The 25,767-nt window shown below is 40.9% G+C and overlaps 1 protein-coding gene across 1 annotated transcript in view; it reads right to left on the bottom strand.

Moving 5' to 3' along the window:
* DUSP8 (dual specificity phosphatase 8) overlaps positions 1-25,767 on the bottom strand; it is a gene marked incomplete at both ends in the record, with an annotated part of 79,375 nt that overhangs the window by 38,305 nt on the left and 15,303 nt on the right. The window contains one exon of the mRNA XM_083350826.1: positions 16,648-16,786. Coding sequence (XP_083206952.1) covers positions 16,648-16,786 — 139 coding nt within the window. The remainder of the gene's footprint in view (positions 1-16,647; positions 16,787-25,767) is intronic.

The raw sequence follows: 25,767 nt of genomic DNA, 5'->3' as shown, positions 1-25,767 counted from the left end.
GTGGAAATAAGACATCTAGAACCACCATCATCCCCATTCACTGAGTTACTATTTCTCTTGCTAAGACCTGCTAATGTGGCTGAACTGAAAGGTCTTGGGGCCAAATTTCTTGAAGATAGCAGGAAAAAAAAATCTATATGCAAGCTTCAGAAACCTTGTATTGAACAAACAAACAAAAATTAACTAGTTTTAAATACATTACAGCCAAATCAGAAATCTGGCTGAGCTCTTGAAAATAGCCGCTCTTGGCTCAAAAAAAGTTTTGGTCAAACAGATGCAAAATCTTTACACAGAAGTGTAAAAGAGCCTTGGTGGAGCAGTGGGCTAATGCCTCCTTAAGTAACACCAGCTGCAATTAGTGCAGGTTCGAGTCCCACCAGGCTCAAGGTTGACTCAGCCTTCCATCCTTCCGAGGTAGGTAAAATGAGGACCCAGATTGTTGGGGGCAATAAGATGACTTTGTAATAATGCCGCTGGGGGGGGGGAAGCCCTAATAAGCAGGCATATACATAGAATGAAGACTATTGCTAATCACATTGATTTGTGCTTCTTAGATTGTAAGCCGCCCTGAGTCTTCGGAGAAGGGCGGGATATAAATGGGATTTTAAAAAAAGTGCCCCACTTGTTCTTTAAAGCATCACCAAATATCTCAAAAACCCCACTCTTCCTTCCTAAATATTGCGTTATAAGGGAGATGGGTGGCATAAAAATAGAATGAATGAATGAATGAATGAATGAACATAACTGATCTACCTCAGAATCCTCAGTCTCTAATTTAAATGATCTTATATCATCATTTCACTCACTATCATAAAGGTAGGCCCCACCTCTTAATATCATACTGTCCTGCCACAGCTTCAACGAGTTTCTATGTCTTTGCCATTGTTTTACTTGGTGGTACCTGGAGTTCATGACTATGCCTTCTCTTTTTTGGTAATAGCCAGTTCCACACTCACTCCTTTCCTAGCTCTGCCTTTTTCTTTAGCACTATACTTCCCCTCTGTCCCAGCATTCCAACACATTAGAGAAGAGGGGAACACACTCCTATTATTTCATTTGATAAAGACAAGGGGACTCCACTCTGCACAACTTCAAAATAGCATCTTTTATCCCAGGATGTACCAACTTTGGCTTTTCTCATTGTAGCTACCTCCCATCCCCACCCCAAATAAAAAGCTGTAGGTTTTGATTTGTCAACTTCCTATTTTTTTCAGTTTTAATCACTTTCTCTCATTAAAAAAAAGTTATCGTAGATGTCAAACAGAAAATCCAGCTTGGTGGGATCTAGCTAGTTGCACATTAATGATAGGGCCTTTCTCTCTTCTCTTTGGGGATATTTTTGGTTTTATATTTCTTTCTGTATTTGGTTATACCATCTGAATTAGAATTTGTTTGGTACTGCTCAGCTAATTGAGACACTTTTGCAATTTGTGATTGGGAGCAGTATTATTTAACTGTATCCTGCCTTTATTATTTTTACAAATAACTCAAGGCAGAGAACATATCCAACACATCTTCCTCCTCCTACTTTCCCCACAACAACAACATTTATGTACATTGTTTCACTTTGTATTATTTTGTGAGATGCCCAAATGGGGTATGATAAGAACATTAGAGAAGGCAGCCGAGAGAAGTCAAAATGGAATCCTGCCATTCCATGTCAGACCCGCCCTATTCTTGTTGCAGCCCATGAATGACAGATGTCCCCCCACTGTCTAGTGAAGTGCCGAGGAGCATGATATATACCGTAACTCAAAAGAGAAATCAATCAATTTGTCTACGACTACCTGCATACCTGCAAATCTGGATAACGGAGTTTTGAATTACAATAGCAAGACAGGAATTGGCAATGCAAAGACAATAGCAAATTCTAAGACACCATTGTTTCGGGCCAACACAAGGAGTGATATGTACTATTTTAACTCAATTGTAGATAAATGGTCTAAGTGTTTCAGTTTTCGCATTTCCCTGCCAAAAACTTTCGGCTTCATCAATTGTTTCTGTTAGCAGGCCAGAAAGAAGAAGTAATGATTTTAAGAAAGGTTTCACTCAAATCCATGCACCTTTTTGGGACCAAACATCACCAGACTCTATTAACTAAGTGTAACATTGAGTTGTCCATCTTTTAATAACCAATTCCAAAAACAGTGACATCCAGATCTATTTTTGAAAGTCTCTGCTGCCCCCCATCTGCAAACCTCCAGTTCACATTGGACATAGCCAATGCATATCCTATATTCTCCACCGAGTAGCAAAAGGGCCTTGTGGTTTCACACAAAAGGCAGCGATTATGTCAACACTTGGATCTAGCATGCCAACTCTTCACCCTTCCAAAGAGAAGACAGACTGATGCAAGTATCTTGCCTGTGCTGGTTTGACACCATCGTTGCTGACAGCTTGAACTTAAGAGGACTTCAGGCAACATGTCTGATAAGTCAATTATAATAGAAACACGGAGGTGTTAAAGGAGGGGCTACAGATGTTGCTCTAGAATCCAGAGGTTAAAGAACAGTCAGGCTCCTGTAGGAATAGCAGTTCTGTAAAGAAGGGAATATGTAATGCAGAAAATATGTGGGCTCCGTTCATTTTTCCCCCCAGCACTTTTTGTGACGTCAGGAAATCCATCTAAATCAACATGCTTTCTCTTCCTTTAAGTGATAGGCAGCAAGCAGAGCTTGCTTGAAAAAAAAGAGATAATTTAACAAGTAGCAGATTTCCAAAAGGAAGGCAGAATTTCATTTCCAGTCTTTGTCTTATCTAAGTATCCATTTCAGTCATTGTTTCTTGCCATCAAAAAAATATTTACATCCACTAGAGCAGGGGTCCCCAACCCTCTGTCCATAGACCAGCATTGGTCCACTACATGCCAGAAACCAAGCCGCGCAAACAAGTGAAGCCCCATCCATGGGATGCAGGCAGCATGCGAAACCACACTCCCTTCCAGTATGCGGAAAAACCTCTCTCCACAGAACCAGTCCCTGCTGCCCAAAAGGCTGGGGGCTGCTGCCCTACAGCAGGGGTAGGCAACCTTGGCTCTTTTATGACTCGTGGACTTTCCTGAGCCAGCCTGGCTCAGGAATTCTGGGAGTTGAAGTCCACGAGTCGTAAAAAAGCCAAGGTTGCCTACCCCTGCCCTAGAGCTGTAGGCAGTGGTGGGATTCAGCCAGTTCGCACCACTTCAGCAGAACTGGTAGCTAATTTTTTTTTTTTTTGCCAGGCCCAGAATGGACTTCTGGAAGGGGCATCCATGCAGAGAACCGGTTGTTCACATATTTGAATCCTATCACTGGCTATAGGTTAGGGTTCTTCTAGTTCTTATACATCTTTTGGGTTGCTTCTGATGCAAAAACAACCTCTGCCGAATTCCTTATAGAACTTCAGCTCCAGCTTGTTACTCAGGGAAGCCTTGAAGCATGTTAAAAATATTACGAGGTATACCGTATGTATGTATGTCTATATGCATGCATATATGTATTTATTAAATGTATACGCTATACATTACATAGTATCATGATCCGTAATGCAGCTATGTGTGGGCCCCCGAGGCACCACAGTTAGAGATGAACACTATCAAAAAATGAGACAGCAAGCCGCTCTGTGTTTCAACTGTGTAACCCTGGGGAATTCTCACAAGGTAACCAGTTTCATAGATAAAAGGGGAACTCCAGCTGGGGATTTCTGAGCTCAGGGGGGAACACTTGGTAAACCCGTCATGAAGATACATAGACTTCCAGCAATTTTTCTCTTGATGTACGCTTAACAGAGAAAGGGGTGCCAGATTATACTTGATATATCCCCAAAATAAAAAAAATAAAAAAAATTTGCTTAACTATCAATTTAGCCATCTGAAATCTTGTTACCCTTCCATACTTCAAAAAAATGTAATCAAAACTACTCTGGTATGCTTGCTTGCTTTTGACTGGAATATTTTGCCGCTTTCATTTTTAGAATACTAACAGCAGAAAAAGATATAAAGATTTTTGCTACTGTAAGATACACGTAATCCACATTCAAATGCAAACACAAGTGCCCTGAGCATAAAGGGAAGCATGCATTGCATGGCCAGTTATGATTTCTTTAAAATATACCTTCCTGGTTTCTGAACCTGTCTGTGCAAAGGAGAAAAGAAAATCATTTTCCCTTGTTCCTCTTCTCTGTCACTTTTAAGATGACATTTTTATTCAAATGTATTCAAATGGGAGGAAAGTATCCACTGATTAGCACGTTATGATCAGGGAACATAACAAACTGAAAAGAGCGTAAATATCTAACTTTGATTATGATCAGCCATAGCCTACACACAAAAAAAATTAAGCCACCTTGTTTACTAAAGCTTTTACAAATGTCTCTTTTGAGGGGAACTTGATTCTGAGAATGACTTCATAAGCACAAAAGAGCTTTCCCACTACAAATTCTTTGATTCTAATTACACATTTTGAAGTTATTCCATTATGGAAATCAGCTTTGCACTCTAAGTACTAGCCTGATAAAAGCAAATGACAAGAATTTCACACAAGCAAGTAAGTTACTAGAGGTGAGATAGAGACCTCTGTGCACAATGCAGAAACTAAGTATATAGACAGAGAGAAAAAAATCACCTCCTCCACACTTAGCACAGAAATTCAATGAAATACTGGAAATAGGATGTAGCTTTCTATCCTTCCTTATTGACAAAAAGCTAACAATATGGTTATGCATAAGTAAACACATATATTTGATTTGATTTCAAAAAAAGACTGCTAAAAAAGCAGCAGCCCAGCACTGACAGATATGTATTTATGTATTTACTATACATAATTTGTATGTTGATATCTGGTTTGGGAATAAGATGCAACAACCAACGCCAGCTATCAAATATTGATAGGATACTTAACAGAAAAAGTGACAAGTAATAGAACTATATAACTTCCTGAATTACATACAGCACCTTGACTTTTTGCAGTAATATTGTCATCAACCTATTTTGTCATATGCAGATGAAGTAACATACTTTGCTTGATTCTTTCCACTCAACCTGGTGGTGTCTAGTGATGTGAAAAATCTGTTTCATGTCCTGGGATTTAGCAAAACTAAAGTGACAGTAAAGCAATAAATTCTGGATGGAGACTGACAGTGTAATGTGGGGCTAAGTACTTGGTTATTACACTTTTTTAAAAAAAATATCTTCTGTCCATACTCAAGCTTTTTCCGTTTACTCTTTGGAGCCCCAGAAATTAAGACGAGCGTTTTCTATGGCATGTTGTTAGTAGCACTGAGGGAAAGGTATATCTAGGATGGAAGGCCACACCTGGCTGGGCCAAGTAGAATCTTTAGCCTCCATTGTAATAACTGTTCTGATTAAAATAAGTAGATCTGCCTTCATTGTCTCCCTACTAGCTTAATTCCCTGGGCACACTGATGATTTGCATGCATTTTATCTGTTAGCAGAACAGAAATGCTCATCACACGGAGAAGGTTGCTAAGCTTCCTGCTACTCTTCATTATGTTCAAAGGTTAATGATTGCTCAGTGTGCAGTATAATTATCGGGTTGCTAATGGTCCTTATCATTTTGCTTTTAATTCAGTCTAAAATATTTTGTTTCTATTTCTTTCCTATAATGATAGGATATTCTCTTTCTAGTTATAAATCTTAATAAAAAGAAATCTTATCTCTTTAGTACAAACATTCCCGTTCAAGAGCTCGTTGACATTTCCAGTCAGAGAAAGGAGACAGCCACTCAGGATGGGGATGGGTGTGGTTGTCCAATATACATGGAAAGGTACTAAATTGTATTTTTACAACATGAGAGGGAGCTCAATCAATTTTAATAAACTTTGGGTAGATATGTTATCCGCTGCCTCAAATGAAAGTTAAACCACATTCCCATTATCTTTGTATTAAGTCAAGAAGTCCCATCAGGCATTCCCTACCATGTGATAAAGAGCAGTGTGCCAGGTGGATTCATCCCCTATCCCCTCATTGGAGTACAGTCTGCAATAGGGAAATCTGCCAGATATATGGAGGCTTCCTCTGTGACAAGAAGCCTTGATTGTTTAAGGATCCAGAGCAGTGCCAGCATTTGGCTGGGTTCTCCTTGGCAGACATTCCCTGAACATGTGGACAGCAGAAGATGCAACTGTTAATTATGTGTGGGAGGAAGAGCAAGCATACCTGAAGAGGGCTCATGAGTATCTCAAAATTACAACCAGTATCCCACTAGGAAAAGAAACTTGGCTTCAGTGCATTTTTGCTATTTTAAAATTGCAAAGGTTTTAGCAATCCAGTTTTAGCTGTGGAACATCAAGATCTCTAAGCTACCTATTCCTGTTAAGAAAAAAAAGAAAAAAGGACCATATATATATATATATGACCTAAGGTAATGGAAAGCTGAATTTTGAAAAGAACGCTATATCTGTCAAGGAAAGTTTATATAAGGCCATTCTCTGAAAAGGAAGCAGATGTGGAAATTGTGAATAGTCACAAAGGTATCCACACAATATCTTAAGGCACATATTTTTGTGCATGACATGAACCTACAAGCTTCAGACCACCAAGGCATGGACCCATTTACTTTAATAGCCTACTTTCCATACTAAACAAAAGAGGAAATTTTGTGCATTTGTGTGTGTGTGTGTGTTAGAAATCTCTGCCTGCCTATTAAGTTTTCAGCAGCTTTTTTCTTGCTTTGAGTCATGCTTTCCACATAAAACGCAGCAGCCGTGACCTACTGTTCTACATTTCAGTCCCTTTCCTCCAACTAGCACATTAGTGGTCTGCATTTGACATTAGTGAATTGACAGGCTCCAGGGCATGCAGCTCATGACGCCATAGCAAAAACTTATAGATGAGTACTTGCCAAAACCTCAGGAAGGAAATTAACAGCAACTTCTGGGAACAGGCTGCCTCCCTTCCCTGAATGAAAGAGAATGGTCCATGTGCATGTGCGCATGTGCATGTGCATATCCAACAGAGAAACAGAGTATATACGCAAGCTGGGATAAATGAATGTAAAACAGAAAAGCACCATCTTTACTGACACAAGTTTTGCTGAAGTTACAAAATACAAGGACATCTTCCCCTCTCATTTATACTGAACTTTTCTTTAAAATGCATCCTACTGAATTCTACTTTTCCTCTAGGAGCTAATGGGGAGGGGATGCCAATGGGGGTGCTTTATGCTGGGGGGGGAACTGATGGAGTAGAGAGAAGATTCCCACCCCCATATCACCCACCCTCTTGGTTTTTAGTCTCCATGTAATTCTTGTTAATCATTTCATATTATCTTTTTTATAATCAATAGTGAGATGGGCAGCATTTAAATTTAATAATTAAATAAATAAATCTTTTTCCCTTTTAAGATAATCGAGGCAGAGGAATAGCAAAGCCACTATCCATTAGCAGATCATTGGTTACAGCGAGAGTAACTTTCTTCTGATTTGTAAATATGTACCCACTCCAGCCCTCTCACCGACTCTTGTTGCCGGCCCTTCAAACAGGATCTCCGAATTTAAGAAGATAAAAGTAAAAAAAAAACAGGCAAGAAAGATCTAGTCCCTGTTTCCATATTCTCAGGAAACTGAAGACAATCCTGCCATTTCAAAAGTCTATTATTTGTTAGGTAAATAAAATTCTCCTTTCAAGTCAAAGTAGTAATGCCGTTTTATTAAGATCTACCACTGCTCAAAATGCAAACCACAAACACCAAGTAAGGAATGATAGCCAATGTTAAGAAAATAACTATGGAGCTAGGATATACATAATATACTAGCAGAAGCTTGTTATTTTCAGCTGGGCTCTGGTTACGTATTTTATTAACATGCTTCCTCCCCACCCTGCTGTAATGGAAAAAGCAGAAAGGGTATCTATGAATCAGGATTAACCACAACAGGTTCCAGATATGCTTGGCCTGCTCCACCTATTCAATAGGCTGATGTAAGATCCGATGTTGTACAATATATACAGGAGCTGCTTGCCCTCATTTCATACTTTGTAATAGTGACTTTGCAATAGTGGGTCACACTTTGCCTGTGCCAGTTCTCCTGCAGTAGGAATTGCTATCGTGTGAAATTCTTCAGAGCACGATAAATGCGCTGGCTTGAATTGCTGCTCCACTTACTCTCCACTGTTGAGTTCTGAAACAATCAGAAGCTTGTAAGCTGCCCTGAGTCTTCGGAGAAGGGCGGGATATAAATGGAATTTTTTAAAAAATTCAACTTCGGGCCTGTGAAGCCTTAATTACAGAAATAATCTTCCTTAGGCTGGTAGTTATTTTAATATTTTTATAGTAGAAACAGTAAACATCTTTAGGCAACACAAACGGATAACAAAACTCTGTGAAGCAGTACTACTGCTTAGCAGCAATCTCCAGATAAAACACTACTAGTTACATTATAGGAATAAAATAAGGTTAATCAGCTTGTCAAAAACATTACAATGGCAGGACTATTCTTCATAGATGAAACCTATACTCATAAAATACTGGTTTATTCCCGAAGACACGATAGCCTAAATCATTGTTTGTTTGGGGTATTATTAATGTCATTATTTTATTTTTTATTTATTATGAAATTTATTTGCCGCCCATCTCGTATCCAAAGACTCTGGACTATTTATTTATTTATTTATTTATTTATTTGTTTTTATATACCGCCCTTCTCCCGAGGGACTCGGGGCGGTGTACAGAGGAAGGTAGGTATACAATTAAACAATAGTAAAAACAAATGAAACCCCAAGAGCTATCAGGCCAGGCCGGACTGCTGGAACAAGTAAGTTTTTAAGTCGCGCCGGAAGCTGCGAAGGTCGGGGGCCATCCGGATTTCGGTAGGCAGGCAGTTCCAGAGGGTTGGCGCACCCACTGAGAATGCCCTCCCCCTGGGGGCCACCAGCCGGCATTCTTTGACCGGTGGCACCCTGAGGAGACCCTCTCTGTCGGAGCGCACAGGACGGAGGGGTGTTGACGTTGGCAGAAGGTGCTCCCGTAGGTAATCCGGACCCATGCCATGTAGGGCTTTGTATGTCATCATTAGCACCTTGAATTTCACTCGGAAGGCAACCGGAAGCCAGTGCAGCTCACGGAGGAGAGGTGTGATATGGGAGTATCGGGAGGCCCCCAAAAGTGTTCGTGCAGCTGCACTCTGCACCAGTTGAAGCTTCCGAGTGGCTCTCAAGGGCAGCCCCATGTAGAGAGCATTACAGTAGTCAAGGCGAGAGGTCACAAGTGCATGGGTGACTGTACGTAAGGCATCCAGGTCCAGATAAGGTCGTAGTTGGCGCACCAGTCGAACCCGAGTGAAGGCCCCCCTGGTCACAGCTCCTATGTGCTCTTCCAAGGATAGCTGTGAGTCTAGGAGGACACCCAGGTTGCGGGCCCTATCAACAGGGGGTAATAACTCACCCCCAATGTTAAGGGATGGAATGCTCTGAGTATCCTGGCATGCCGGTATGTACAGCCATTCAGTCTTGTCCGGGTTGAGTTGAAGCCTGTTTCTTCCCATCCATTCCCGAACCGCTTCCAGGCAGCGGGACATCACGTCGAGGGCATCACTGATGTTGTTTGGGGTTGAGATGAAAAGCTGGGTGTCATCAGCATACTGATGGTACCCTACTCCAAAACCACGAATGATCTCACCTAGCGGTTTCATGTAGATGTTGAACAGGAGAGGCGAGAGGACCGACCCCTGAGGGACTCCGCAAGCGAGAGGCCTCGGGGTCGACCTCTGTCCTCCTGCCAACACCGACTGCGAGCGTCCCAGGAGAAAGGAGGAGAACCACCGCAGAACCGTGCCTCCCACTCCCAGTCCCCTGAGGCGCCGCAGCAAGATACCATGGTCGATGGTATCGAAAGCCGCCGAAAGGTCTAATAAGACTAGGACAGAGGAATGGCCCCTTTCCCGGGCCCTCCAGAGATCATTCATCAGAGCGACCAATGCCGTCTCCGTGCTGTAGCCCGGCCTGAAGCACGATTGGCACGGGTCTAGATAATCTGCTTCATCCAGGACCTGAGGAAGCTGATGCGCCACCACACTCTCAACAACCTTCGCAAGGAAGCGAAGGTTGGAGACTGGACGAAAGTTATTCAATGAGGCTGGGTCCAAGGTGGGCTTCTTGAGGAGAGGTCTCACCACCGCCTCCTTCAAGGAGGCGGGGAAGTGACCCTCACTCAGAGAAGCAGAGATGACAGCCTGAAACCAGCCTCGTGTCCCCTCTCGAGCTGCATAAGCCAGCCAGGAAGGGCACTTGTCCAGTAAGCATGTGGAGGAGCTCAACCTCCTCATAATCCTGTCCACTTATAAAGATTTTATGGTTTTATTATTTTGTGAATACATGTAAACCACTGGGCACCTTTATAAAACTGCAGTACATAACTATGGTAATAAATAAAATGTTAGGACTTGAATTATGGAAGCTATGCTGCAGTAAATACATCCTTAATATTTCTGAGAATATTTAAATGCACACTATTTTCCACATATTCACCTTGCATCATCGTATTTTTTCCTGTGAACTCACGTGTAATATAATGCTATTCCCATCTACATTATTATGCATTTATTCCATCTTGATAAACATAGTATTGCAACAATGGAGTTGTACTCAGAAACAATCATGATGGCCCAAATCCAGTATCAAATGCAATCATGCTGGCTAGGAAAGTTTAATTAAGTTGTAAACAGAATGCTATAATGCATAGCTCTTCAATTCACAATAAAGTTATATGTTGCAGCACATCATGAGTTGGATTTAAATTAATTTGTTGGAACGTAATGCCTGATAACATGTTATCAAGATAGTTGTACTTAACAGGCTTTTCAAGACTATTATTCTTCAAACCAAATAAGGCTTTCCCATGATTATCTCTTCTATGCAATGTGGAAAGTACTGATGAGATAGCTGTGCATGTGCCCATGTGAAAAACAATCATCTTATCACAACACAAAATCCTTCAAAGGGCTTCAGCACCTTCTGGTCAGCATAAAACTCGGATGACTTAAGTTGTGAATAAGTCTAAATGTTCTAGTGTGGAACAAAATTTAGGTTAAGGCTAAGCAATATTTCAGTATCTCTCTTCGGCGCTATTATTTCTTTTTAAGCAAGCTGTTACAAGGAAGGAAGGAAAGGAGGGTTATGCCAACCTAAAGGGAGACACTGGACAATTCCTCACTGTAGTCTAAGTCCCACCTCCCGTCTCCCAGCTATTTCTTAAGCCCACTTTAGACATGCCAGTCTGGATTGCAATGGTTTGGCACAGGGCTGGTCTGATGTTCAGCCTGTGTGATGGTCACTGCAAGACCTGATTCTGGGGCAGGAAAGGGGACCCTTCCTGTGTGGACCATAGGCTGCCTTTTCCCTTTAGAGAATGTTCTCTCTTTCCTAATCCTCATACTTTTCCTTTCCCTGAGGTTTACATACCGTACATGGATGCCTTTACATAGACTCATAGCCCTTCATCTCTTTTGAGGGAGGGAAGCTGATCTACCTATTTACATATCTACCTATCACCTATCTACATCCATCCATCTACTCATCCATCCTTCCATCATATTATACATGCCCACGCTGGAATAGGTGAATAGCCAATATTGATGACGCGCTTAGCAGAATGTAAGTCCAGTAAACTCCGACTGAATACTGTTAATTTCAAGTCACAGAGTCAATGAGATATCAGTGATTCTGTAGGAGAGAGAGAGAAAAAAAATAGATGATACTTTCTTTAACGATTTCCTACAGATAGTTGGATAGAAATGAGGGGGGGGGAAAACACCTTTAACTAAACCTAACTCTCAGTGGGACTAAGTATTATAAAGACCAACTGGATAAAATTTGAGCATCTGAATGCTTTCTTAAAGAATATAGTGTGTGAATAGAACAGATAATTTTATATATGAAGTGATTTGAGAGGCGGGGTAGGAGTTGTAATGCAGCATCAACAGGCATGTGGCTTAAATATCTGAAAATATATTCCTCTCACTGAGGATTACACCTAAAAGTCAAGCTTAAATGAACAAAATTCCTGAAGTTGTACTCTTTAGAACCAAAATTCTAGAATTCTAAGCCAGCCAAGAAAATAGCAGCTAAAGTCATAGAAGTACTCCAAGCTGGGGGGGAAAAAGGGGAGGGGGGAAAATAAAAAAAAAACCCTAAGTTCTCCTCTTTATTTCTCCACTTTCTTATTTACACAGTGGAACTCCAACTGCAAAAAATCCCCCTTGTAGCTTGTCCTCAAGTTGTTTTATCACATCTATTTTTTCTTGGCTAACAATAACCTGAACAATGAATACAGTATTCAGATCAGTAGATACTTCTGTATATGAAAAAAAAATGCCCTTAGTTTGTAGGGGTTATAAATGTGTAGAATTTGTGGCCTTCTAAACATTTTTGTTTTTTTAAAACATTAACTATATACCGGTTAATGGATAGATCCCATCTGGCCAGAGGTCAAAGTGATTAATTTTCAGCAAAGTAAAAAAGGGAACACTAAGATCCCCCAAGTTCCTGCCTGGTATTAATTTATTCCGGTTTTAATCGGTTTAGGCCAGTGTCAAGATACACACCAAATAAACTGCATATCTCTCTGCTTTGTGATACAATTGTATTTCCTGTACGGTATTAATTAGAAATCTAATGCAGATATAACTATACGGAATAGGTTGCTTCTAGATGAAAGAAAACTAGGTTAGGCAATTTACATGTACAGAATACAGCAACCATTCTTAATCTAATGCCAATTAATGTAAAAACTGAATAGCAGTCCATAAGTAACTTCATGCTTTTCTGTACCTATACTGCAGCATCCAGTACAGCTCATTATAAACTACAGCTAGCTGGTGACCAAATAAAAAAATATTCCAACGGTTTCAGAAGTGTGGTCCTTGGGTTATAACCAGTCACTAAGTGACAGTTCAAATTTGTGATGGCATTGAACAGAGGGAATTACAACTAGTCCTCAAGAGTTCTTCCTGTCTCAGTAACCTCACAGTCACATACTCAACTTCCAAAGTTCCCTGCTGGCTTCCTGCAAGTCAAGGCAATGGGGAAACCAGCAGTTCCTGCCCGGTAAGGTCCTCGCTTCATGACCCCTACAGTCCTTGCTTAATGATGGCAAACAGGACTGTTGGAATTGACATCACTAAGTTACTCAGTCACATGGCATTGTACTTTACAAACATGGCATTTAATGACAACTCTGGTCCCAATTGCCATTGTAACCCAAGGACTACCTGTATACACATTCAAGGATGAGACCAAACAACCTGTAAAATGTACTTCTAATCATGACCAAGATATCAGTGGAATGAATGCACTTTGATCTCCCTCCAGCTTGTTCTTGTTCTAATCACTTGGATGATTTCATTCATATTTGCCTCCTGCTCATAGCTTGCTAGTACTAGAGTTTCATGCACTCTGCAGAAAGACTATTTAATTACAATAGCATGCTTACTTAGCCACTTTACCAAAAGCGCTGTGGAAGGACTAACCCTAATTCATTACATTGAGTCTCCCATCATCACCCTCCTTTGTCTTTTTCCAAAAAGAATCCAGTCTTTGAGAGTGCTGGAAGAAATCCCTATTCATTCATTCATTCATTCATTCATTCATTCATTCATTCATTCATTCATTCATTCATTCTGTAAATATTAAGTTAGTCAGGTAGGGCTGAATCAGAGGAGGAGAGGTCTACTTGGACTTCACCTTAGTCCCCCAAACCTTTTCTGCTGTGTATGTGTATCCATATGTGAATGTACACAAAGACTCCTGTTCCATATGGGTAGCTGTGCTAGTTACTTATTCCTAGGGCTGACTCCAAGCAACCTAAAGATCACCTATGCAGGGTGCAACACAAATAAGGGAAAACAAAGAAAAGATTCCAGTTTGCTATGGCATGACATAATGACTTGTTATGTAACATAATGATTTGTTATCGTGTTGCTCATGTTAACAGTTATTTAGCATGGGCTACAAGATTCCAGTGGATGGGCAACACTACCCTCTACTGGGCAAAAATAATTTATCCCAGGTGACTTTAGAAGAGGTCTTATTGGAGGACACCACCTGGATAACAATATTTCCTTAAATATGCCACCTCTTTACACTATGATTAATGGCAAACAATCATATGACCAAATCTGAGATACACAGCTGTAGGCTCTTATTTCACTCAAGCTGCCCTCCATTTTATTTCTCCCCTGGAATATGGGAGCTCAGAGGTATTTGCAGTTGAACTTCAACATCCATCGGATCATTGGGACTACCTGTTAATAGACCAGCACTCCATCAAGTGGTAAGTTGTGGTAGCAAACTTCCCATGTTTTATTTTATACCAACCACACCCATGACCACATACCTAAGCACTGGGTATATTTAACTTGTATATGAATAAAAATGATGCAGATTTACTATAAACATTTAACAAATAGACTCTAGAATATATTTTACTATCATATATACTACTGTATGTGTGTGTGTGTATGTGTGTGTGTGTGTGTGTATTTGTTTTGGTAGATTTTCACGGGTACAGGTATGTAGGTCTTGGCATATTTGGGTCTTTTCCCGTGTAAGATTGAGAGTGTCTTGGCGACGTTTCGATGAGGTCCCACTCGTCATCTTCAGACTGGTGTCTTCGGCTTCGTGCTTGTGCGAGCAAAGTGTGATCGGAGCTGCCGTCAGCTCTGATCACGCTTTGCTCGCACAAGCACGAAGCCGAAGACACCAGCCTGAAGATGACGAGTGGGACCTCATCGAAACGTCGCCAAGACACTCTCAATCTTACACGGGAAAACACCCGAATACGCCAAGACCTACACACACACACACACACACGCTAATACCTTTAATATTATATTCTATGATATACTCATGCTGTTATATATTAATATAGTATATAATATATAGCATGACTATATTATAGAATATAATATAAAATAATATTAGTATATAAGTATAATATATACAGTATAGTACCATATATGATAGTATAATATATTATTTCCAGCAATGCAATATTCAATTGAAATAAAGACTTCAAAGCACAAAAGGGTGAATCTCATTAACGGCTACAATCATAAAACCCTTCATGAAACAAACTGTACCTTCGATTATTTTCCAGAATATTTTTCAGAATAAATACTAATTCCTGTTTAACAAAAGGTGGTAAAAGAAGAAAGTAGGATACCCTCCACTCATATCAGTTTCACAGACCCAGGCCAGACATCCAGATTTCAAGACTGATAGAGACAACCCAAAAGATACTGCCATAGGAACACTTCATACCACTGAAAAAAATGCATCATATATTTTTCCACCATTTAAATTTAACACTGACTAAAATACTTTGAACTCAAAAATCATCAGTTAATCTCTGTTAACCATCGTTTTAAAAAAAAGCTGTGGCTTTGCAGAACATAAAGCTTTTCCTCTGGCATTTTAATGCAATTCCTCTTCAAGACAACCTGTTTACATAATAGCACATCACCTCGGTAGCTGTCACTATGGTAAAATTAGGTTCCCCACCCTGCTTCAGAATGGAAACTAGTATTAGTGGCCACATTCCACTTCAGACCACATTATCTTTTTGACAACAAGCAAGAAAATAAACGAAGAACAAAATAACAATATGGAAAAAGGGCAATTTTTGAGACTCTTGCTCACCAAGATTTAACAAATTTCATGTTTATAAAAAATAGCAAATGTGGGATATAAATAAAATAGTCAGGGTTTGTTTTGTATAAATTATAAAATGCAGCTATTCTCTGTCCCTTATCACTGTCATTTGGACCGGCAATGCTTCCTCTCTGACTAAAATTAACCAAGATGTCCTAAGAAACACCAGGAAATTCATATACAGATAAGTCTTGTAATGACAACTGGGACTGGCAACTTAAGTGAAGCGTTTGTTAAATGACACCATGACTGTGGCTTATGATTTTACTTTAACTTTTCTTTGCATTATAGACCTTGCAAAACTTATAAATGCGAGGACTAGCCACAAAGCTACCTTTTTATCATTGTTATAGCTGCAAACAGTTCTAAACAAGGCAGTCACTATACAAGGACCACTGTAATATTGCTCATTTCATTCTGCACTCAATGATTCTGCAGGACCACTTGACTCCAACTATACCTGCTTGACCACAAGACCTGGCAGAAAGCTGTGTTTCACCCCCTTCTATGAAACAAGTGTCACATAGTGGGATCCACACAGTGCGTTCTCTATTACAATCACCTCCCTTTAGGCTGGCCTTGACCCTTTAGTGCCTCTACAAGGCCCTGGAAACCTGGCTCTGCCACCAGGCATTGGACTTGAATGCAAGGTGAGATCATCCAGACAGAAAGACCCTGAACAAGATATACATTGGCTAGCCTGGGTGAATTCTGCTTCTTTTTTAATTACCCCATTGTTCTTTTTTTCTGTTCTAGATGTTTATTGCATTATATTTTCTAGTTCCTTGTTTTTGTGTTCCTACCAGTTGAAAGTTTTTAAGAATTCACTTTTTACAAAATTGGATGGCCCTACCTACCTACACAAAAGCATACTAAATAGCAAGGTAAGCAGTTTTCTACCACCATTGTACCAAAGTCTGGGTTGACATGAACACAAGCTTTTGCCTTTCCAGGGTTTGAAGAAAACTTTCAGGCCAACCCCCCACCCCTCAACTGCTGCCAAATCCTACCTGTGAGGATGGAGACACTGTGGAAGCAACTATCCAGCTTGCCCAGAAGAATGGATAGGAAACTGTCCGTGGCCAGCCCATTTACATCCCTCGTGCTCTGATCATAGACCACAACATCTTGGTGTTTCTCTGCCTCTACCTGCAAGAGTAGCATAAAAAATGTGTGAGAGGATGCAAATGGTACTCAAAACATGCACTTGGTAGAGAGCTATCAAACACATATGAAAAATAACGACAATGTCTTCACTATCCCTCTCCAGACATATAACATTCCTATGACATCTCATTATCTAAAAACTAATCCAGAAGTTTAAAAATACAGTTAATTTAGTCTACTGATGACTTCCATAAAGTGGAACAGGAGGGAAAGAGACAAATTTTGCTTCCCATCACAAAGGCAATATGAAACTGGATGCCATGAAAAACAATAGTGTTGTTTGTTTATTGTTGTCTTCTTGCTGCAGGGAAAGAGTTATTTGTAGATTGTTTAAAAACAAGGGTACTAACTTACGGTAACTGGATTGATCTGGATATTATGTACCTTTGGCAAGGGCAGGGAGAATTAGTTACTTTTAGGTAGCAAATGTCTTGGGCCAGACCCATTAAAGTAAGTGGTTAAACCATAATTATTCCAGTGCTTATATGGAGCCTTGAATGCAAATTGAAATCTATGCAAAGAATCTATCTGTTGTGTTCCTTTATGGACGGATTCTTCATCCAGATTGTTAAAAAGCTTTTTTCAGAGCAAAAGTAGAAACAAACTTGACACATTCTAGATCGCAGGTTATTCCCCATATTAAAATATGCTATTCTTGGCCATCTGGCAGGGCACCAGTTACTTTCTCAATTACACTACAGTATAGGATCTTTTTGGTATGCTATATACTCAAAACACACAGTCCCCTGAGGGGACTGGGAAAAAGAGGTGGTGGTTAGCAGATTTCTTTAACACAAAATAACCAAGCCAGCCTCATGTGCGTACTTTGCACTGGTCTCTATAGAAAAGGAGATAGAGAATTCACCAGCACTAAAATTGCACAAATATATCAGTGTTCTTCATGATGTCAAGGCGCATGGCATATCTAGGCAATGAGAGAAATAGTCTAGGCAGAGAGCAAGGCACAGGCAAAGGTTGCTGTGCCTAATGAAAGGTTAATGCATTAAAGGCTGATGAAATCCTCATAGTGCCATGGCTCAGTGCATCCACTGAATAGGCTGATCAGTGGCATACGCCGTCCTTCCGAGCTGGTGGCCTTCTGCCCTCTGGAGCAAAGCACATCTATCATTCTGCTATCAGAGAAAGGCAGCTGTGATGAAGCAAGGTTACAGAAAAGCAGAGAGAGAAAAACAAGCCAACTGCAGATAAGGCAAGGGTAAAAAAAAAAACCAAGTAGCTCTTTCCAAATTGTTCCATGACTACAACAATACTGGAAGGAATTTAAAATCAAGACCATTTTCATCATGCAGAAATTTCCAGTGTGTTTATATCCAAAAAAGTTGTAGAGTCAACAATGATTGAATTATGCCCTCAACAATTTTGACCTGAAATGATTTGGAACGTTTATTTATTTATAGTTGCACCCTGGAAACTCTAACGGGGCAGTTCTCTTTAATGATTCTAAAACTGTACAAATCGCCACCTGGGTCCTGATCTCATGTGCTTCATCACCCCATCAAAAGAGGAAGGGACACCACCTGGTCACAGTGTCCGCTCAAGAGATTTGTACAAAAGTTAGGGAAGACAATCAGAAATATCATTATAGCCATTTTCCTTACGCTGAAGTAGTGTTCACCTTACCCCTTTCCTGATACAGGACAACTGATCCTAGTATGAGTTGGAAAGGCAGAGAGCCTCAGGCAAGCAGAAGAGGCATTCTCTGCTTCCATGCAAAAGATTTTCAGGTTATAAGAATAGCTTACGCTAGAATCTCATTTACCCAATGGCCATGGAGTTGCTAGGTTGCAAGCAGAAGAAAACATGTTTACCTTCAAAAACTCCAACAAGCAGAACTAGAGACAGCTGCAACTTCTTCCCTTCACCCTCCCCGCCACCCCTTTGCATCTGTACTACTAGTACAGTACCCAATATATAGAAATAGGGGGTGGGGTGGGGGAGAATGGGATATTTAGTGTGGAATTCACAATTAACTTGAGTATGAATAGGATATATGATGGATTAATTATAGTCAGAGTTACAGCCTGCTGACTTACCACTTCAGGTTTGAGGGGAAAGAGCTTATTCCATTAGTATGCAGGTGCTGGCAACACATTCCTCTTAAGACACAGACATGTATTTCAGACAGTAAATCAGATGTGCCATCTTCGCAGAATTAAATAGGCTAGTTTGGATAATGAAGCTTGATGAATGCATTGAAAATGAACAGCAAAATAAAGCTGATATGGGTATGTACTGTTTACAATGGCAAATTCCTCTAATCAAGCTACTCAGTAGAAAAGGAAATTTAGCACATAGTTACAGCATCCTAAATTGTGGAATAAATTAACAATGGCACTAGGAGCATCTTCACAGAGTAAGAATATAATAATCTATTTGGAATAATTCTGTCGGAACATATGTGACACAACCATTTCCGAGATGGCCTTTGAGTGCATTGTTATTAACTAAGGAGTGGGGAACAGTATATTTTTCTACAATTCCAAGCAACAGACATTTGAAAAGGCCAATCAATCCTGAACAAATTCAACAACCAAGATACCTTTCTCTGAACAACCAAGAAGAACAGGCAAAACCCACTTGCAAATCCACACAAAAAACAGGTTCTATTTTATTGTTTTGAGTTCCCTGGACCTGTTTAAGTATGTGGAGTTGCCTAGCAACTTTCAACATATCCCTTCCGATTGACTCACGTCTGCCTGACAGCATGATACTTCAGGGATGCTAATTTAACTCTCAATTATGACTGTCAAAACAAACCACTATAAGACAACTGTAGAAATAATGATCAGGCATGTCAGTTTTCACTAAATATTTCCAGGGGAAAGAGGTGTTTGCTTTTACTTATAAAGTCCAAAACTCGAGAGGAATCAAATCAAGAAGGATCAGAGGGCATCGTAACTGAAAGGAAGAGAACTGCTTCTAAAATAAAGAGGTTTTCTAGCTGTTTTGTCATTGCCAAACAAGTATAATCATGCATGTATATACTGTATGTAATATCTTGCTATCGTTGCTGAAGGGATAAAATCAGAGTCCAAAAGAAGCAGAAAGCATTGTTCTTATTTTATTTATTTATTTATTTCATTTATTGGATATGGCATTAGCACTCTCAGTCCGAAGTTACAGAACAAATACCCTTGCTGGAAAATGTTAACAACATGCAATATTGCAAATGTCTGTGGAGTTTCTCAGTCATTCAGGTCACAGTTGTCTCAAAGGAGTTTTTTTTTCCCTTCAAAAGGCAACTGGACTATTTTTTCCTTGAGGAAGAAGAAGAGAACACTTCGCTTCTCATCCAAAATTTTCATTTTGAACTTGAGAACCTGAGCTTTTCATCATATTTAAGAACATGATTGTTTCATGTCTGTTTCCTGACATGCCTGTTAAAACCAGTGTTACGTGAGAATCCTACGCAACAGAGCAGGAGTTACTATAGCATTTCAAGAGGGATTTATACAAATGATCATTTGCCCTTTGTTTGATGAAAAGACTAGTTGAAGACCAGTACACATTTGGCCATGTAACGTTATAAAAACACACTCAAAGGGACAAGAAATAATCCCTCAGTTCCTAGATTCCAATATGATTGAGAAAAAGGGTCACTTATGCACAGCCTACCCTGCTACTGCTACAGGTAAAAGAACAAGCTAACACGACAGGACTGCAAGCTATGGAGGAAATAGCAGCCTCGGAAGCAGAATTATCCTACAGTAGGAATTAAAAGTTGCTCGCACATGGCAAGAGCTTTGTTTGGGGCATTATTGAAGAGTTGCCGAGCAACGGCAGATACATGCAACACATTATATCTTATTAAAGTTATAGGGTTTCAGGCAACAGAAATGCCAGACAAGCTCTGGCAATGCAGAAGCAGCCTACACTGAGTAAACACGGCCCGGCCTGGACAGAGTTCAGAAGGGCAAAGGATAGCAAGAGAGGGTGGGGATGAATTAAATATGTTTCAGCTCAAGAGGATCTCTTTTCCTTTAACCAGAAATGGGAGAAATCACACCTGTTGTGAACACTTGATTAAGAGTTAACAGTGCCCTAATGCACAAGATTTTGAGGTATTTATGTACTTTCTTCCTATTATGCTTCTACTACTTCAAATCTTCCTTAGCTGGATAATTTTGGCAGTTCCTTCTTCTCACTACAAGTCTCTTGATGCCTCTAGTTTTGCCATCTACCTGTACCTATCCTTCATTAGCTCCTCCCCATTTAAAGTACCGGTACCTGTTTAACTGCCTCATTACTGCCTAAAATGTCTGTGCTGCTATTCTAATACTAAAACAGGTAGTCCTCAACTTATGACGGCTCTCCCTGAGGTACTAATGGCTCAGTTCTGAAGACCCAGTGTCCGCCCCACCCCTGCAGTCAAGTGATTGCATGTCAGGTCCTGAATTTATGGCTGTTTGCAGTGGCCCATGGTCAGGTGACTGTGTTTTATCATGGGTTTGCCAAAACCTGGTATTTATTTCCAGTGTTCAACAAAACCAGCCCCAAGAGAACCACCAGTATGCTTGATGATCATGGTGTCCACTTAATAACCGTGGGCATCGCTTTATGATGACAGAATTTGCTTAACAACCACTGCAGAAAAAGTCATAAAATTGGGTCGATCAGGTGGATGATCCAATTTATAACCTCTGCGACTTATGATTGTGATGGACAAGCTCTATTATAGGGTATAAGTCAAGGACTACCTGTATTGGCATAGCCCCCCCCCACTTAAACACAGAAGGTTCCAACTCCTTCTCTGCTTTTTGAAACAGCAGAAATTGGTGTCCCAGAGAACAAGAGCAGAAAGTTAGAGAGAGCCTCTCTCTTAAGCATACAGCATCTTTGTGTTCCTGAAAGTAAATGCAAGGCTGTCCTAGCTACATTCATCCACTCCCTCCCACCTTTTTCACACTATAAAAGGACATTATCTATAGAAAATATAGCAGTTAAGTGTGGATGAGTTTTAAGGAGCAGCTGTTGGAATAACTGGTCAAATTAGGATTACTAAATGTCTATCCTAAGGAGGCCCTTGGGCAGGCAAATTTCTGTATGGCTTTTATTAAAGGAATTACATTTCTCAAGAGGGGAAAGGAGAGGGTGGACTCTGTGCCATTAAAGCTGTGTCATCATTTCCCCCCCATCCCCCCAACAATTACGTAACAAGCTGTGCTGGAGAAAACTACAGGTGACCTTAACCTTCTCTCCATCTATTTACCCTGAGCAAAAGCTTCCAAGAAGTACTCAGCAAAAGCGGATAACCAAGTTCTTATAGTCTGTGTTTTGTGAGAATATATAAGGCAAGGATCTTTCAGATAACGGAGTATCATAGCCTCTACAAATCTTTTAAAGTGTTCTTTTTTTAAAAAAGCTGCCCTCTAAAATTAACTTGCTTAGATTACAGCAGAGTTTGCACATCTAAGGGATCCAATGATGTCACTCCTTCATGAAGTACAATCTCTTTCAGATTTTCCCCTCATATTCAAAAGCCTGTCCCCTCAAGCCAACTATATCACCCAAATCATCCAGGTTTCAATTCCCCCTTCAATTATGTTTTGAAGCTGGGGTAGAAACTGGTTTTATAAATTAGGCAGACACAAACTGATCATATTTTCTTCCTAAATGGGGCGTTGTCTTACCTGAACGCCTTTTCTCAGCATGATGATGGAGAATCCACAAATGGGTTAACTCTGCCTTCCTGCCCAATTAGATTAAGTCAGTCAAACTTGCCATGCCTCTCCTGGGCCAGGACACCTCCCAGTCACGACAAAGATGAAGCAAATGACGACACTGGAATGCTGAGAGGGATCTCAGACAGAGGAGAAGAGTACTGATCTGAGGCTGTGTGCCACTCCCAGGGATCAATAAGTACTCTATGGCAATGGTGGCTGCAGGCCCAACTTAATGGACAACTGGCACACCTGCAAAGCTCCTAATGGCCTTAAGACTAGTTGAAGTACCTTTGGAGTACAGGCCAAGTCTACTGTGGCGACGGATCACCTCGGTGATAACAGCCAGCTCACATGTAGAAACCTAGTGGCAACAGATCACCTCGGTGATAATAGCCAGCTTACTAGTCCTAGTTGGTGGCGGTGAGGCCAAGAATGGCATGGCCAGCACACATCTTCTGTGGGAATGGACAATGAGACAGCTAGGTTGAGGCCTAGAGCTACAGTTGAAGCCTCCTGTACTTGACCATTCACTTTGAAAGGTTTCGGGCAAGGCAAACAATGATTGTGCTACAGTCAGAAGGGATCTGAACTCAGAACCCTCTGCAATGATTGTGAGAGGAAGAGCCTGAAAAAGGACCCCTGCGAACTGAGGAGAGGCTCAGGGACCAACTTCCCTGAGCTGGAAGGCAACTTTGAAGTCTGTGGTTTTTTCTTCTTTTTTCTTTATTTTTTTGGGGGGGCCTGAAATCTCCCCCCCCCCCCCGTTCTCAGAAGCTAGCAAAGAAGGCTGCACAAGCCTTTGCAGAGGAAAAGCAATGAGATCGTGGCACCCAAAATGGCGGCCGCTACTGCTGATAGCAAAAAAAGAGAAGTAACCTGTCCTTCCCCCTTGATTCAGGAGAGAAGGCAGGCAGTTCTGAGAGTCTTCACGTGCCTCTGATGCTATCAGCACGCTTAAAAAGGCAGCTTAAAAAAAAGCTTTGTGACGAAGAGCCTCCTCTTGGCCAGCTGCTGGTAAGCTGGAATTCAAAATGGTGGCCGCAACTAGCGTGGTGCAAAAGAACAGCCTGGGGCTTGTGAGAGAAAGATAAGGTCCTGAAAAGAACTACAGTGAAAGCTATCTAATTGAGAAACCTTCCCCACAGATTTGCAACAGTGAAAACAGTTGAGTCCTCTGGAAGAGAGTGAACTAGCTCCATGTACAAAGCAGCTAATGGTGTTCTGCAAGAGCAGGGGCGTCAAACCCGATTGCATTGCGGGCCGTATTGTGATGTATTTGGATTTGTTTTGCCTTTGCGGGGCAGGGATGGCATGGCCTGTGCGGGCCTCATCTGATCCGTGGGCCGAGTATTTGACATGCCTGCAAGAGAGTCAGTGTCATCCAGGGCTTTTTTCTCCACTGGGTTTTGTCTCACCTTCAGACTGGTCTGGTGCCAGTTGGTTTCTTGCTTACACCATTAGTTCCACCAGAGTGGTACCTAATTATATACTGGCATTTGCATGCTTTCGAACTACCACATTGGCAGAAGCCGAGGGGAGTGACGGGGAGCTCGCTCCATTCCGTGGTGTTAAGGCTCAAACTGCTGGAATGCAGGAAGCTGATCTTCTCCGGCTGATAATCTCAACCTCTTTAAGCCGCTGAGCCACTGTGCCTCTCAAATAATACGAAATAATATGAAACCCAGAAATAAAGACAGTACTATACATAATACAAGCATCAGTTCCAACCAAACCCTGGACAAATTTGCTGAGGGAAAAAGTCCGGCAATTTACTGTAGTGATGGGGTCACTAGTAAAGATGGGGTCCAGCAAAGATAAGCAACTAGGCATTCCAAAAATGTGGGACTCTAGAAGTCTCTCTCTCTCTCTCTCTTCTCTCCTATTTAATCAAGCTGTTCAGAGAGTGCCAGTTTTGTATAGTGGTTAAGGCACCAAACTGTGAGACTGTGAGACTGTGAGTTCTAGTCCTGCCTTAGTCGCAAAGTTATCCGGGTAGCCTTAGGTCAGTCATTCTCTTTCAACTCTAGGTAGGAGGCAATGGCAAACCACTTCTGAAATCTTGCCAAGAAAACTGCAGGGGATTTCCAGGCAGTTGACAGAAATAAAAAATGACTCCCCTTCCCCCCCCAAAAAAGCAGCCCTAAATGGAAAAACGTCTGTTACAGATTTTAAAGCATGAGCAGGTTGACTTGGGTAAACAATTTTCTTCAAGTTGCTTGGCTCCAAACAGTCTAAGAAATGCAAGCACTTCAAACAAGGCAGAGAAACACACTGGGAACCAATGCAACTATGTAGAATAGAGCCACAAAATCAGTCCATCATCAAAAGCTTTATTCTGCTTCAGTGAAATTTATGAGTCATCTTCAAAAGCAGCTCCATGAAGACTGTATTTAGCAGCGGAGCCTCTCCAGATATTCTGCATCTGGCATAAACTGGTGAAAAGGACTCTTGGCTATCACAATCATCAATGCTTGCCAAGGAAATACAGACATAGTGCAGAGTCCAAACAGACTCTCAAGCTGCCCTTTTAGGCCTTCAGGAGGAACGAAAAGCTATTCAAAATTAGGGATAAGCCTCCATCAAGAACATTTAGTCTCCTTATCTGTGAAATTTCAACCTTGTCTGAGATTAAATCTCCACTTATTTGTCTTCACCTACCTCAGGCAAAAAAATAAATAAAAATAAATCCAAAGGTTTGGGTTCCGTGGTCTCTTCTAGACAGATAGACTGTAATGCCATTGGAATAGAATATCATTAGCAAATGGGTTATGCTTCAACCTTCTGAGTTACTTTCCCTAGCACTTTCATGCAATGGCTGAAAAGCAGAAGTAGTTTTCCAGTCTTCTATAAGGCCCCAGTGAACACCTGCTCTAGAATGGTAACCATATGCAAAACCCATTTATACAAGTTTCTTCCCATTTCACATTTTACAGAGCATGCATAAATTCTTCTCCTCTCCCCTCTCCCTTTTCTTTAAGTGCCGTTCTCTCAAATCACAAGTTAGAAGGCGGGCTTGCTTCTTTCTGATCATTATCTACTATGCTGCTCTAGAAATAATCTGAATCTGATGACTACTAAGTAACAATTTACTCAAAAGGGAGGATATTTTTTTTTAGGAATTCTGGCAAGCTTTTCTTTCCCCTTACCAAGCTTCCAATTATGTCCACAGGAAACAATAAAGGAGGGTAGGGGCCTGTCAGGAAGAATAATGGGGTAGGACAATTGTGCCTATGATGTCACCCTTCCTGCCATCTGCTATTCAGCAACAGTTCCACTCAC

This window comes from Vipera ursinii (genome assembly GCF_947247035.1).
Source record: "Vipera ursinii genome assembly, chromosome: 1".
Classification (NCBI taxonomy): Eukaryota; Metazoa; Chordata; class Lepidosauria; order Squamata; family Viperidae; genus Vipera; species Vipera ursinii.
This window is presented reverse-complemented; position numbering and strand designations above follow the sequence as displayed.